The sequence below is a fragment of the Sceloporus occidentalis genome, unplaced genomic scaffold (assembly GCF_023333645.1).
Source record: "Sceloporus occidentalis isolate IW3139 unplaced genomic scaffold, rSceOcc1.0.p SCAF_2, whole genome shotgun sequence".
In the NCBI taxonomy this organism is placed as follows: Eukaryota; Metazoa; Chordata; class Lepidosauria; order Squamata; family Phrynosomatidae; genus Sceloporus; species Sceloporus occidentalis.
The window spans coordinates 53,350,495-53,364,486 of record NW_028316982.1 but is presented as its reverse complement, the minus strand read 5'-3'; the positions used below and the strand labels follow the sequence as shown (position 1 = coordinate 53,364,486).

At 40.2% G+C, this 13,992-nt stretch overlaps 1 protein-coding gene across 2 annotated transcripts in view; it reads right to left on the bottom strand.

Moving 5' to 3' along the window:
• The window catches only part of LOC149318309 (ATP-dependent 6-phosphofructokinase, liver type), a 48,398-nt gene that overhangs the window by 19,502 nt on the left and 14,904 nt on the right, over positions 1 to 13,992 (bottom strand). For both annotated transcript variants that reach the window (XM_089509392.1, XM_089509393.1), the window contains 7 exons: positions 8,875 to 9,064; positions 6,833 to 6,998; positions 5,290 to 5,334; positions 4,992 to 5,100; positions 3,832 to 3,927; positions 3,280 to 3,372; positions 1,498 to 1,623 (listed from right to left, as the gene is read on the bottom strand). In XM_089509392.1, the coding sequence (XP_089365518.1) occupies positions 1,498 to 1,623; positions 3,280 to 3,372; positions 3,832 to 3,927; positions 4,992 to 5,100; positions 5,290 to 5,334; positions 6,833 to 6,998; positions 8,875 to 9,064 (825 nt within the window). The remainder of the gene's footprint in view (positions 1 to 1,497; positions 1,624 to 3,279; positions 3,373 to 3,831; positions 3,928 to 4,991; positions 5,101 to 5,289; positions 5,335 to 6,832; positions 6,999 to 8,874; positions 9,065 to 13,992) is intronic.

Here is a 13,992-nt window from a genome sequence, read left to right as displayed (position 1 = left end):
CTGTGTCCCTTCAATTTGCTGAACATCCACTCCCACCAGCTGTAGCTACAAATGTCAATGGTGAAGGACAATGGAAGTGGCAGTCCAATACTGTATGTTGGAACCCTGAGATAGATGAAAACTGTATGTTGTTGACTCTGAGATAGTTATTTGATCTGATCCAGTATGGCTCTTGCTGTATTTTCACAGAGGCACCCTCTGTCCTGCAGTGGAATGCCATTGACACAGCCAGTCTCTGTCACACACATCAGGATCCACAATACATGGTTCACTGCTTCTTCTGGAAAGGACTAGGTTTGGCTGTTCTAGGCTGAAAAATCTAAAACTCTTCTCACTAACACATACTGTATGACAGAAAAAATATGCAAATGAAACAGGTCTGTATGGTTTTCACATAGTTAATTTGGGAGGCGTATCTTCTTATCTAACTTTGCATTGTTTAACTAGTGAAGATGTCTATATTGTAATATCTGTTTTGGTTTCTTACATTTGTGTACTGCAAAGCACTTAACAGTGTTTTCCCCCCAGGCATGGTAAGCAATATATAATTTTATTATATTTATTGAAGTACTTATACACAGTCCTATGTCACAAGATTTGAAAGAGGAATGAAAGTTTAAAAAGTAAAAAAGTAAAAAACAAATTGAACAGTCTAAAATCATATTGAATAACTTAGCAAATTAAAACAATTTTAAAATTATGTACCTGTACAGATTCAAGCAAAGACCCTTCCCCTCCAAGGTGTTAATAAAGAACCATGTTTTAACTTGGCACAGGAAAGAAGCTAGTGTTGGCACCAATTAGGCTTCCAATAAGAGGAATTTCTACAGCTAGGGCATCAAAGCAGAGAAGACCTTCTTCCACATTTTCACACACTATAGTGTTCCTTCTGGTGGCACGCCCTCAAGGATTTAACCCAACTGTCTAGGCGGCAGGCAGTTTAAAATTTATATATCATTAAGAGCACCTTGAATTCAGACCAGAAGTACAATGGACACTAGAGCAAGTCCTTTAAAATCAATGACATACAATCTTCCCATCACCAAACTAGTTGCTGCATACTGCACTAGATGGAGCTTCCAAGTAACCTTCAGCCTCATATATAAAACACTGCAGAGTTAACAGCACATGAACTACTGTGAGTAGTTTATTCCTGTCCAGGAAAGTCTGCAGCTGGCAAGCCAGTCAAAGCTGGCCTCAGGAACCCATGTAATTCACTTGGAATTCCAGTGACAGAAAAGAAAAAGGAATACCACTATGCAGCTGCTCCTTCACAGTTGTTGAATGAGGAGTACATCATGATTCACCAACTATGGTAGGTTATACTCATTTTTTAGGTATTTTAAAATATATTTTATATTTTCTATATCATAATGTGAGAACTGGCAGTCTCCCTACTCATATATAAAACAGAGGCCTTAAAACCTGGATAAAAATAAAGCTACAGCTCCCTGTCATGTACATATTTGATTTCTATGAGTCTTATGCAGTACTCACCACTTGCACACATTCCATTAGGGGTAGGCGCACAGACTGGTTCCCAGAGAGGCTCACCACACAGGCTGGAGTGTCTGGTGTTGCTTCCAGTAAAGCCATCACAGCTTCCATGCCCATTTTGCTGCTCTAGGAAACACATATCATATTTCTTGTAAGCATCCTATTTGGAGGTTGAGAAGTCTTGTCTCACTAAGCACTGGAAGTCATTCCTCACCCATCAAACATACTATGAAGACAGAAAGCTGGGTAGATCATAACACTAATGGGAATCTGTGATCTGTATTCCACTATTTTAGTTGAAGCATGGTCTATAAAAGTAGAAACTACTCTCTACTACAGAATTACTTCCAATGTTGCAAGGAGCACACACCAAGAAGCAAGACTTTGTAAACAAGTTCTAATGGAGAAAAGTCTACAATGAAGATGTAGCCGGGACAAAGAGTTGCAATAACAGGAGTATCAATTGGGATGGAGGGAACAGACAGATGTCAAAGTAATTCTGCAGGCAAATACCTTCCCTTCTGTGAATTCACACATTAGGAAGACTGCAACAGATTAAGCACACAGCTGCTCTCTCTTTACTAATGTTTGTTCTACATTACTATCCGACACCTGCTCACATCAGCTATTTTTCCAAACAATTTCCTCTCTCATTAATATACTATTTTCACTGCCAGATACACAGATATTGTTTAATATGTTCAAAAAACAAGCCTTTAAAAATATGGGAGGAACGATTAGCTGACTATGAAGTTTAGTAACACTGTTTATCCAACCATTCCTCTTTCAAATTAACCTTTTAACTGTGAATTCCCATTCTTGATAGTGCCAGGGTGGAGCAGTCTCTACATTGGAAACAGTGCTTCCTCTACGACACAGGCAAGATCAGTCCAAAAGTGCCAAGGCAGCCACTGCCAGACTGCACCAAAAACTGGAAAAGAACCCCTCCCATCCTGAAGCACTGAATAAGCCTGCAAGATAAGCTCTTGGAACACAAGGCTGACAAACTGTCAAAATATTATCTTTAAAAGCAATATCACCATATCTTCTGAGCCATTTTTGAAAACGAAAACATAACAGCAATGGACACAGGATCACAAGCAATACTCAAACTCTTTTGGCCTATGTTTTCCCTTGAGAGGGAGCACACACCACAAAGAATGTGGGGAAAACTCAAGGGAACCACAACCATTTGCTGGGACTGTAAGGCTTATAGTCACATACATGGAAAGCACCACCCTGAAGAACATTGATTAGAATTCATTAAGACTATTGACTCCACTGTCTCCCATCAATTTTCTTTCTCCTGCATAGCCAATCGGTCATATATTTTTTTCTCCCTTTCTCACTATTTCCTAGTAAAAATGATCAAGGGCCTGTTACAGACTGCCAAAATAAAGCTGCTTCGGGTCTCTTTGGAGGTATGCTATTTACATGATGCATGCATCCTAAGAATCCGGAAGCTGCACCAAAAGCTGCACTCCGGTACTTAGGAATGGAGTGTGGCTTTGGTGCGAACTCCGGACTCTTAGGATCCATGCATCATTTAAATAGCATACCTCCAAAGAGACCCGAAGCAGCTTTATTTTGGCAGTCTGTAACAGGCCTAAAAGTGTAATTTGATATGACTGCTTAGTGAGGCATGATACAGTCTAAGTCTGTCTCTATTATATACAGTAGGATCTATTGCTCAAAGTCAGCAATTTCTCTAAGATAGGGGTGGGGAAATGCCAGAGATTGGGAGTAGAAAAATTAGCTAAACAAAAAAGAAGTCATATTTACCAAGACACGATCAAATGCTGAGGGGGTCCCACCACGCTGCACATGGCCAAGCACAGTCACACGGGTGTCAAATCCAAGGCGCTTCACAACCAGCTGGTAAGGGAAAGAAATAGAAAGGACAGAGTTTTTATATTAATACACTCTTCTGTCCATCAAATTCCTTTTCCCATAGCAAACTGAGAGAGGGGCTATAGATCAGAGGTATTTACTCTTGCCTAAACCCAAATGCTTGTCCCAGCTACATTAGATTGATTAAATCAATCGTATTCACGTGCAAATGTATTAAATGTTTCTATCCTATTCTATCTGTGAAGAGCAATTGGATCTAGGCCTGTAACTGCAATAGAGCCAAAAGTATCCTAATAAAGCTTTTCTGAGTTGATCTGAAGCCTGAAGACATTTGGTAAATCCAGATAAAAAATAGATATAAGGCAAGTACCCAGGGAATCTTTTACTGGATGTATTTCCAGAATCTCAAAAAGCCTGCAGATTTCTGAACTGATTAATATTTTTGACTGTTCTGGTTTTAATTCATTAAAATTGGTCACTCACATCTTTCACATAGTTAGAAGTGATGGGTTTCCCATTCCTGTCAATGGCACCTTCAGCAATGATGATAATATTCAGTCGGGAGCCTCTGCTTCGTGTCTGTTCAAATTAAAATACAGAAGACAATGACTGACAAATCAAACCACAGAGTGACAGCCCCTACATCATGTATTAGCCCAACGCTCTGTCCTTGTTATATTTTTATTGTGTTTTTTAATTGTGTTTTTAATAGATATTTTAATCGTAACATGTTTAATCCTGTTTTAAGGGGGGGAATTTGGGATATAATGTTGTAAATGTGGATATTTTAATATGTTGTGAGCCACTTTGATTGTCTAGTTACAGAAAAGCGGGATAAAAATAAAAGTTTTATTTATTTATTTATTTATTTATTTATTTAAACAAAAGCAAGAGGCTTCACTCTCTGGGATATTGAGATAATCCTAACATTAACATCATGGTTTGACACCCAGGATTTTCATCTGTTTACTAAGGAGCTTGTACTTCCTGCATGCCAAAATAGGTGAAGAAAAGTATGCTTGAACATAGCCAGGTGATCCTACATACTTTACAACTGTAATCTTCAATGGTGGGAGATCCTCCCTTGTCCTACTTCCTCCTGGTCAGGGTTTTGCCAGCTATGTTTTGTTACACAGAAGTAGGCAAAGCAAAAGATACAGTGGGCCCTTGGTATCCACTGGGTACCAAAATCCATGGATGCTCAAGTCCTATTATATACAATGGTGTAGCAAAATGGTGTCCCTTATAATAAAATTACAAAATCAAGGTTTGTTTTTGAGAATTTTAAAAATATATATATTTTCAAGCTGTGGATGGTTGAATCTGCGGATATGGAGGACCAACTGTATATAAAATAATTTATTAACAGTTTATTTTATTAAATTAATTTATATCCCATCTTTCAGCAGTTTGTAACCAATGTTTTTAAGAACAACACATTTGCACCAGAGATATATCTAAGGCTGAGTTGGTGCCTTAATAGATACACTCTGAAAGAAATACAGCTCATGAGCTATGACAGAGCTACTAGCTAAACATTTCATTGCAAAAGTGAATAAAACTTAACTAGCCCTAATTTTGCTAAGAGTTTTTGCTAGTTATACTGTTAAGTATCAGATACTACCACCACCACAACCACTCACCTCACCAAGCCTCTCACACATAAAATCCTCCCAACCATCCTCAGGAGGTGACTCAGGGATGAAAAGCCAGTCAGCACCAGAAGCCAAAGCTGAAACTAATGCAAGATATCTAGAGAGGAAGAAGAGAATGAACTTGAATCAAATGGAAGAATGGGGTAATTCAGAACACTCACCATGATGGGGGATGGGGTGGAGGTCAGTCCATACTACATACATCTCTAGATTTAACCCTATAACTGAAAAACTGGAAATCCCATCCCAAGCCTCTTTCAATTTAACAACAGAAATCTTTTCTTACCCACAATGTCTGCCCATCACTTCCAGAACAAACGTCCTTTGATGACTGCAAAGCAAAATTAAAGAAGAAAGGTTTATCTAGATGATTTTTCAATCCCTGTCTAAATTACATCTTTTTATGGAAATATCCACACATAAGTTTCCAGGACTAGGTAATAGAAAACATTAATGCTGGGCACAGGAGCCCAGCATACTGTTTGAAAACATGTTTTTAAAAACAAATTCTGGCAATAGTTTTTTGTGGGTTTTTCGGGCTATGTGGCCATGTTCTAGCAGAGTTTCTTTCTGCTAGAACATGGCCACATAGCCCAAAAAACCCACAAAAAAATATGGATGCCGGCCATGAAAGCCTTCGACTTTACAAATTCTGGCAAGATCTCCTAATCCTGAAGAAAGATGAAGATATATGCCACATCTTGTGCAGAACTTTGAAAAGAAGCAAGATGTTTTCAGACTTGAAATTACACAAGGACATGGAAATTTGGTCATGCAGTCAGCAGCCTAACTTCTTCTTCTGGGGAAGGGACAGTTTCAGTGGTTAAGGTCACATTTGCTCTAAAGTGAGGTGCGTGTATGAACAACAAATACCATACCCTGGATTGAGCTATCAGGGTTCCTTATTTGCTGATATAGTGCCAAACAAATTAGGAAAAATCTCAAATCAATATAAAGAAAAGTTCTAACACTAGGATGGCCATTCACAGAAGATCTAGAAACCACACCCTTTCCATTTCCCAGCCCCTTTGATCCCTTGCAAGCCGCACATTTTTGCCTCTAAAGATGAAGTGACCAGGAAAAAAGTCTATTTTCTCGAAGAGGACCAGCCCTCCCTCCAGCCACCATCTGGAAGGGGAGAGAGGGGCAGGCGAGCTCCAACTGCCTTCCTCGAAGAGGACCAGCCCTCCCTTCAGCCACCATCTGGGAGAGAGAGGCAGGTGAGCTCCAACTGCCTTCCTCGAAGAAGACCAGCCCTCCCTTCAGCCACCATATGGGAGATAGAGGCAGGCGAGCTCCACCAGGCCTGCCTGGAAGAAGCAGAGCCCTCCCTCCGGTCCATCTGCCTTGGTCCAGGCCTCAGAGGGAGAGAAGAATGCTGGACCTGATCCCCTCCCCCCTCACCATTCCCTTCTCCTTTTATGTCATGTCTTTTAGATTGTAAGCCTGCGGGCAGGGAACTGTCTGGTTAAAAATAATAATAAATGTAAGCTGCCCTGATAGCCATTAGGGCTGAAGGGCGGGATATAAATACCTAAATAAAAATAAAATAAATAAATATTTGTGTCCCTAAAAAGAGGTGGGTGGGGAGTGACTTTGAATGAAGATTTCTAACCAAAATGATTCTCCATTTTAGGTAAAATGCAGATTATTCTCAATTTTATTTTGTTTTTTCGGACAATAGAAAGCAGTTTCATTGCACTACCCACACCTACAAAAATGCTACTGCACATTAAGAAATAATTGCAGATCATGCAGATATCACACTAGTTCTAGACATGATGTATTCTTATGAAAATGAAGATAGGAAATGAAAGACCTATTCTCACCTCTGGGCAGTAGTGGTGATTGCATCAATCACCTCCATAATACGGTGTAGGGCAGAGTCAGTGCCAATGGTCATATCTGTGCCACAGAAGTCATTGTCGATGGAACCCACTAAGCCTACAATGTTTAAATGACTGTATGTCTGAGACACCTCCTCTGTGATCTTCCCTTAGAAAGAAAGAGAAAATTAGCAAAGCTCCTTTATTCTGGTAATACCACAAATGAAATGCTTATTTCCAAAGATGCTTCAAAGATCAAGAACAGAGGACAGTGGAGGGCTATCTAACTGGGTTTAGCTAAACTAGATAAAGTTGATGATTTATCTAAAATATTATTTTTTAAAATGAGATGCTGAAAATGGGATTCTAATTTCATTGTATCTTCGATCTGATTTCCAATGGTATATTGAGAAATTGTAAATCTTGTTGTTCATTATCACTGTAGCTAGCTTGACTGCAGATTAATTTCTTAAGCTCAAATAAAGAATTAAAACAGAACAGGGTGGAGAATGAGGTATAACATCTCAACTTAGCACTGATTTCACTTGGTTTGAAAACTTTTCAAACACATCTGGCCTCAACCTGAATCCCAGGTAATGTTTCTATGAGACTGAAATTTATTTTTCCTTCCTTCCTGTTCATATGTTCTTCATTATTGTGAAATGAAAGGGCAAGAAATATATAGCTGATGACAAGAAAATCACAAAATTCATACTTCTTAATAATAACTTTTATAGAAGGCTGAAATTGAAAGGACAGGGGGATGATTTCTGTTTTGATTAAATAGGTATTTTTTAAAAATGCATATGAAATTGTTTCAAAGCAGTTTTTACTCATGTGTTTTTCCAAACACTCAGAGGTCAGTTATTATATGCAGTAAGTTATAATACTTATCCCAGAAACTGTAACCGTTTGTTGTTTTTACTGCCATGTTACAACAAGCTAGCAATATATTTCTGAGCACAGTGCAAAGTGCAGGTTATGACCTACAAAGCCCGACATGGCCTGAATCCAGGCTATCTGAAAGACTATATCCTCCCATATGAGCTAGTCCAAGCTCTAACACCTTCAGGAGACACAGTCCTCTTGATCCCACACCCCCACAGGGAGCGTACTAAAATACTTTCTCTGTGGTATCTCCCAGGCTCTCCCTTCCTAAGAAAGCTAAGCTGCTTCCCTCCTTGCTGTCCTTTCATTAACAGGTGACAATCTTTTTATTTTAATACACATTAGGAGAGTTTACTGTTTACAAGATAAGGGCTTTTCTTAGCATGCTGTATTACTTTCATTATTTATTTTTAGTCATGTGGTTTTAATGCTACAGAAAGTTTACTATTATTCTAAACAACTCAAATCCAACAACTGCAAAGAGAATGTAATTCTGTCACCACTGAAAAGTCACCTGGAGGCACAAGGCTACTAAAGGTAAAATGTGTCCATGCCACATTCTCCGTACATGCTCAGAAAAGCCATCAGTCACATCAACTACAGTAGGTTATATCTGATTGTTACGCAGTCCTCCACAGAAATCCATGCTTATTCAACAATGAACAGAAGGTCATAAATCACACACTAATAAGTGGGATCTACAACTAGATGTTGAAGCGTGTCTTCACTGCACAACAAAAGTGCTCCAGTTCAGAGTTCTAGCTAGCCAGCAATATGTTTTTAGTTGATTTAGCTGCTCAGTTTTTCCTCATTCAGATCCACCCTGTTTCTTCCCTTTTCCTTTCCAACTGACATTCAAGATTCTCTCTTCAACTGGAAAGACGAGATAAGGCCTCTGTGAGACGGGAATCCTCTTAGGGTATACAGTATTTGATAGGTCTTTTGTTTGTTTTTGTTACTTCTGCAAACTTCATGTTATCTGGGCACACTAAAACCTCCTGTATTATTCTTAACAGGCCTTATTTTGGCACCAGTATGTCGCCACGCATCATCTCAGTTACTGGGGGATGTGACAGTGCCTAAAATTGGCATGGGAGTTTCCTGAGGAAGGCAGTAGAGCACTGGTATCAGGGAATGATGGCAAGATTCACACATACCTTCTTTGACCAGTTCCTCCAGAAGTCCACCCCACTCTGTTCGGAAGATATTTGCCCCAGTCAGGCTCCCATCCCCTCCAATGACACACAAGTTGGTGATGCCATGCTGTACCAGGTTGTAGGCAGCTTGGAGGCGACCCTCCCAGGTGGTGAAAGCTTTGCAGCGAGCACTACCAATGATGGTGCCACCCTATAAGTAAAGACAGCAGATGAGAAAGAAATTCAAAGTACAAATAAAAAATCAGCAGACAAATTCCCTGATCAGCCCAGTGGTCAACAACATATGACTAGTTGACCTGAGCTTTCCAATGCGAGTTCAGAATGGTGACTTTCTGGCAGAGGATATTAAATGGTTTCATAGTCCCAGATCAGGGTTGACATATTCTCTATATACAGAAGACACATGCCATGCAGACCCTGAAAAAGAGTGTTGAATTCTTATCTCATTTTATCTATGGAATGCCACTGTCTTTAGCTATGATAATAAGTGCAATCACTCCAAGACATGAAATTTCTTTCTTAAGGTCCGGAACTGACAGGGAGAGATAATAAAATATCAAGGATGGAATCTTTTTCCTCTATGTCAATAGATTTGTGGTCTTCACTGGACTTGCTGATGCAACATTTATACTGCTTTTTAATGGATATTGCTAAAGTGATATGTGCCATTAAACAATGTCTCCTTTTGAAAGCAGCTTGAGCAATGAGCCTAGGAAAACATTGGCTTTCCACAGTTCAGTCCAGAAGGTTCTAAGCCATCCCCAGAGGTGTCTCTCTATGCACTCAGAAACCACACTCATTTCTTTATGCTCTGTATGAAGAATGACTGCTAGCTCCTCACAATGTTGATGAACACTGCTGTGATGGGGAATGATCCTCCCTAACATTCTCCCTGCTTTACCACAAAAAGCAAAAACAGTAATGGGATTAGCATTACAAACCTTCACTGAGCTAAAACTTTTGACTACTACCACTAAGCATCACTTGAAAGAAGGCACAAGAAGTCAAGAAACAGCAAAATGCTGAAAGGATCTGAGAAGAGGCAACATGCTGTTAGCACAATTAGCGTCTTGACTGGATGCTTGTCATAGCTAGCTGAGGAGGTGTTAACAGCACCCAGGAAATAGCAAAGCTGCCATCTTTGTCCCCCTCTTTCAGCATAAGGGTTTAGGCTAGCCAATGTGACTAAAATGCCATATTCAACACGTCAGCTTTGCTTAAGCCATTAGAATAGCAGCTGCATCAACAGCAGCACACCAGACGGACATGAAAGAGTGAGAGACAGGAGGGGACAATCCTGCAGAGGCATGCAACACCAGACTGTTACCTGAGGGAAAAGGAGACACACCAATCAAATTGGGAAAGGTTCTAAGAAGGGGAGAAACAAATACCTTTATAAGCAATTTGGGTAAGTTCCTGACAGTTAGATCCACTTACAAACAATGGCAGCACAGCAACATGTTAACCATAGCCCTGTCCCAAACTGACTGCTTATATCCAAATGAGCAGAGCAGATCTGGACCCAGACTGCAGGAGTACTTCCAGTTAGGGTGAAATAATTTTCTCAAGATGCCCAGAAAAAAGGCACCAGCACAGACATGTCAAATCAGGTTGAAATAAATGAAGCATAATACAATGGAAATTCAGAAATTGTTGCTGCTCTTTCAACTCACCCTTAGTCATACTTGGACCTCTTACACAAGGCAAGACTATTTCATCCCAATATAAGGCGAAAATACACCTTTCCCTCACACAGTACACAATGCAAAAGGCAATGGATATTCAGGGCTTTAGTTATTCACATACATCTTTTAAGTTTAAGGGGTTATTCTCATGAGACATTTTATATTTTGTTTTAGGCCCGAGACAGACGGGCCAAAAGGGGCGTGCCATCGCCGACACCCTAGCGGTGGCATCATGGTGGCATCCTGTCCACACGGGCACTGCCATCTTGACATAAGGGACGTGCAGCATATATACATCACTGTGAGTCACTTACGTCACCAGCGCGCCAATGGCGCACTTGTGACATATGCTGTGCACAGTAAAAAGAACCTGGTTTTTTTGGGTTCTTTTTACTCTAGAGGGACACCATGCGATATGGCTGCTGTGGTGTCCCTCCAGAGTTAAAACAGGTGCCTCCAGCCCGCCATTTTTGGGTGGTCTGTCTTGGGCCTTAGATAACCAAGTACAAAATACACACACATTATGTCAGATAGGGTACACGTGTGTATAAAATATAAAAATGTGTATAAACTTTCCTTTTTCTGAAGCAAGCAGAAATCTGATCCTCATTCCAAGATAGGGTCATTCTGATCCTTCCATTAGCATGTAGTGCAACAATGTAATTTAAATATGTGCCCTTCACAATTTACACTGCAATTTACACATCACAATATCAGGATTCATTAGAGTGCTGGTGCATGCTGCTTAGTCACTCCTGCTTTCATCCTCCTGCAATTTGTTGTTAGTCTATTGTGACATGTGAATTGCGAGGTCTAGTTTGAACAAGAGACATAAGAGTACAGAAAACTATGGATCATGATTCACTTGTCTGGAAAGGGTTAAGCCCATACTTCACATGTTATCATAAATAAACCATGCACAGAGGGGGCACAGATTGTTTAGCTCAGGAGTAGGGAACCTGAAGCCTGTTAGATGATGTTGGATTGAAAGTTCCCTCAACTCTGGGTAAAACAGCCAAAAGTGAGAGATTATGTGAACTGGTGTCCCACATGATCAAGAGAGCCAAAATTTCCAAATACCCTGGTTTAGCTGCTTCCAGTTTCAGGAGCAGTCATGTGCATGTTAAGCATGTTCCATCTAAAGAATCCAGGCCTACCTGATAAACATAGCTTATGTGTGTGCATTTTGTACTCATCTGACAGTGCAAATGTTTTCTACTCATCAGGCAATTAGTGGTCTTAAAAAACCCTTTTCCACTGGGTTAAAAAGCAGTGTGGCTGCTACCAGTTAATGGAAACAGACGTGCCATCTCACAATGCTCAACCAGACCCTCCCACTCATAAGATCCTGTGATTGAAAATGAGGACAACGACCCTGTTTCATGTTACCTGGGGTGGGGAAGAGACAGCTGTCATTAATTTGCCCATTTTATAGATCTATGCCAGCTGGGGATCTGATCTAAAAACTGACAAGGCCCTGATGATCATCTTTGTAACAAAACACCCTTTCTTGAACCTGAAGAGGGAAAAAAGTTAATTTAGCAATATCTCAGTAAAACAAATGTTGGATTTACATGACACAACCTATTTCAAACTGTACCATCAGAAATTATTCCATAGTATTTGAGGCTGGCTGACACGATGAGTCAAGACTATAATTATCCCATCCACCTAATAAATAAAAATCTAACAAAGCTGCTATCCGCCGTTTGAAATGGGTTGAATTTAAAGGGACTAGTTAGACATGTCAGGGTATCAGCTGAACAAAAGGGGGGACTCTCTGGAGAGGATGTTGTTATTACTGCATGCAAACAATGAAAGTATTATTACTTCTGCTCAGGATATTTGGATTGGGATATATAATGGAAATGAAAGAATTTGAAAGCAATTGATTGGGAGAATTATCTGTCCCACTTGCAGCTCTTCTGTGCACTTTCCATTAAGAAACAATCCTTTGTTAACTGCTGCAAAGCTGAAGCTAAATATCCCATTCAGGGGCTCATATCAGGAACACGAAAGATTTCTTCCTGAGAATTTAAAGAGCTTTTGTTAATGATGACAGATATTTTTCTTACTGTTCTTATTCAGTATCATCGGTGCATGCCAGTGATACTGTGCTAGAAATTTTGTGCTAGGAATCCTGGGTTGATAAACCACAGTGTGAAAAATAAGCAGCCTTGCTGGTGCATACAGCATACTTGCTCTTCTCTTTATGCCAACAGGTAAAAAAACAAGGAAAATAAGGTAAGAAATCTTTAGCCTTCCAGATATTTTGGATTACACTTTCCATGTTCCTACATTTCTCAGAATCCACACACCATTGGCTGTGATGGGAAGTGGCTGATTTTGTAGGCCAAAACATCTGAAGGACCAATGTATCCAAAGCCCTGCAGGAAGGGCGCAGTTTCACATTACCTCTTAAACTAGGATTATGTGTGTGTGTGTGGGGGGGGGGGGGGTGTTCCCCACCTAATCAAGCAGGGTTAATGAACCATGTTTTTCCCCACTTGCCTTAACAGACCAGGGTGTTCATTTTAGCTTTTCCTGTTGTGAGTAGAATAGTAGGTTCCATTCGGTGTGATGTTCCCAGTCACATCTATCTGTTTCTCCCACAAGTATACTAAGTCTGCCAGGAAGGGATTAGCCCTTCCTGTACCACACCTCCTTTTTCCCACATGAAGGCTGGTACTGAATGCCAAGGAGGAGTCCTTGGTAATCTCATGCCTTGGTGAACCTCTAACCACTGGCCAAGGATGTGGCTGCTACCAAAGAAATTTCTAAAAGACTAGCATAAACCCTAGCAAAAGGTTACCTTCTTTGTTTCTCTTCACCATGACAGAGGGATGCTTACAAAGAATATCAACGAGAGACCCTGAAGTCAATTCTAGTCGCTCTCCTAGTTTTCACAGTATCAGATTTTAGGCAGATCAGCATCACAGGTTTTGTTTTTCAGCTTGTTTTCTGCTGCCTCAAAGACAGAGCATGGAGCAATGGATCCAAGCTACAGGAAAAGAGATCCCACCTAAACACTAGGAAGAACTTCCTAGTATAAGAACTGTTCAACAGTGGAATATACTGCCTCAGAGAGTGGTGGAGTCTCCTCCTTTGGAGGTTTTTAAACAAAGGCTGCATGACCATCTGTTGGGGGAGCTTTAATTGTGTATTCCTGCATGACAGGGGGTTGGACCGAATGCCCTTGTGGTACTCACTGCTTGAATCTCTATGATCTTTTACTGTGGATACCACTACTTCCCTTCCTTTACTAATTTGTATCCCTACTTTTACAAGCTTTCTTGATTGAACTATTGGGATCAATGTGATTTTCTATTTGTATCTTCAAGGACTAATTCAACCTGCACATTCCTAGGCCGCTTAGATACTCTTATTGAATGAAACAGTAAACAGAGGACAGTAAAGGAAGATGAATCAAGTG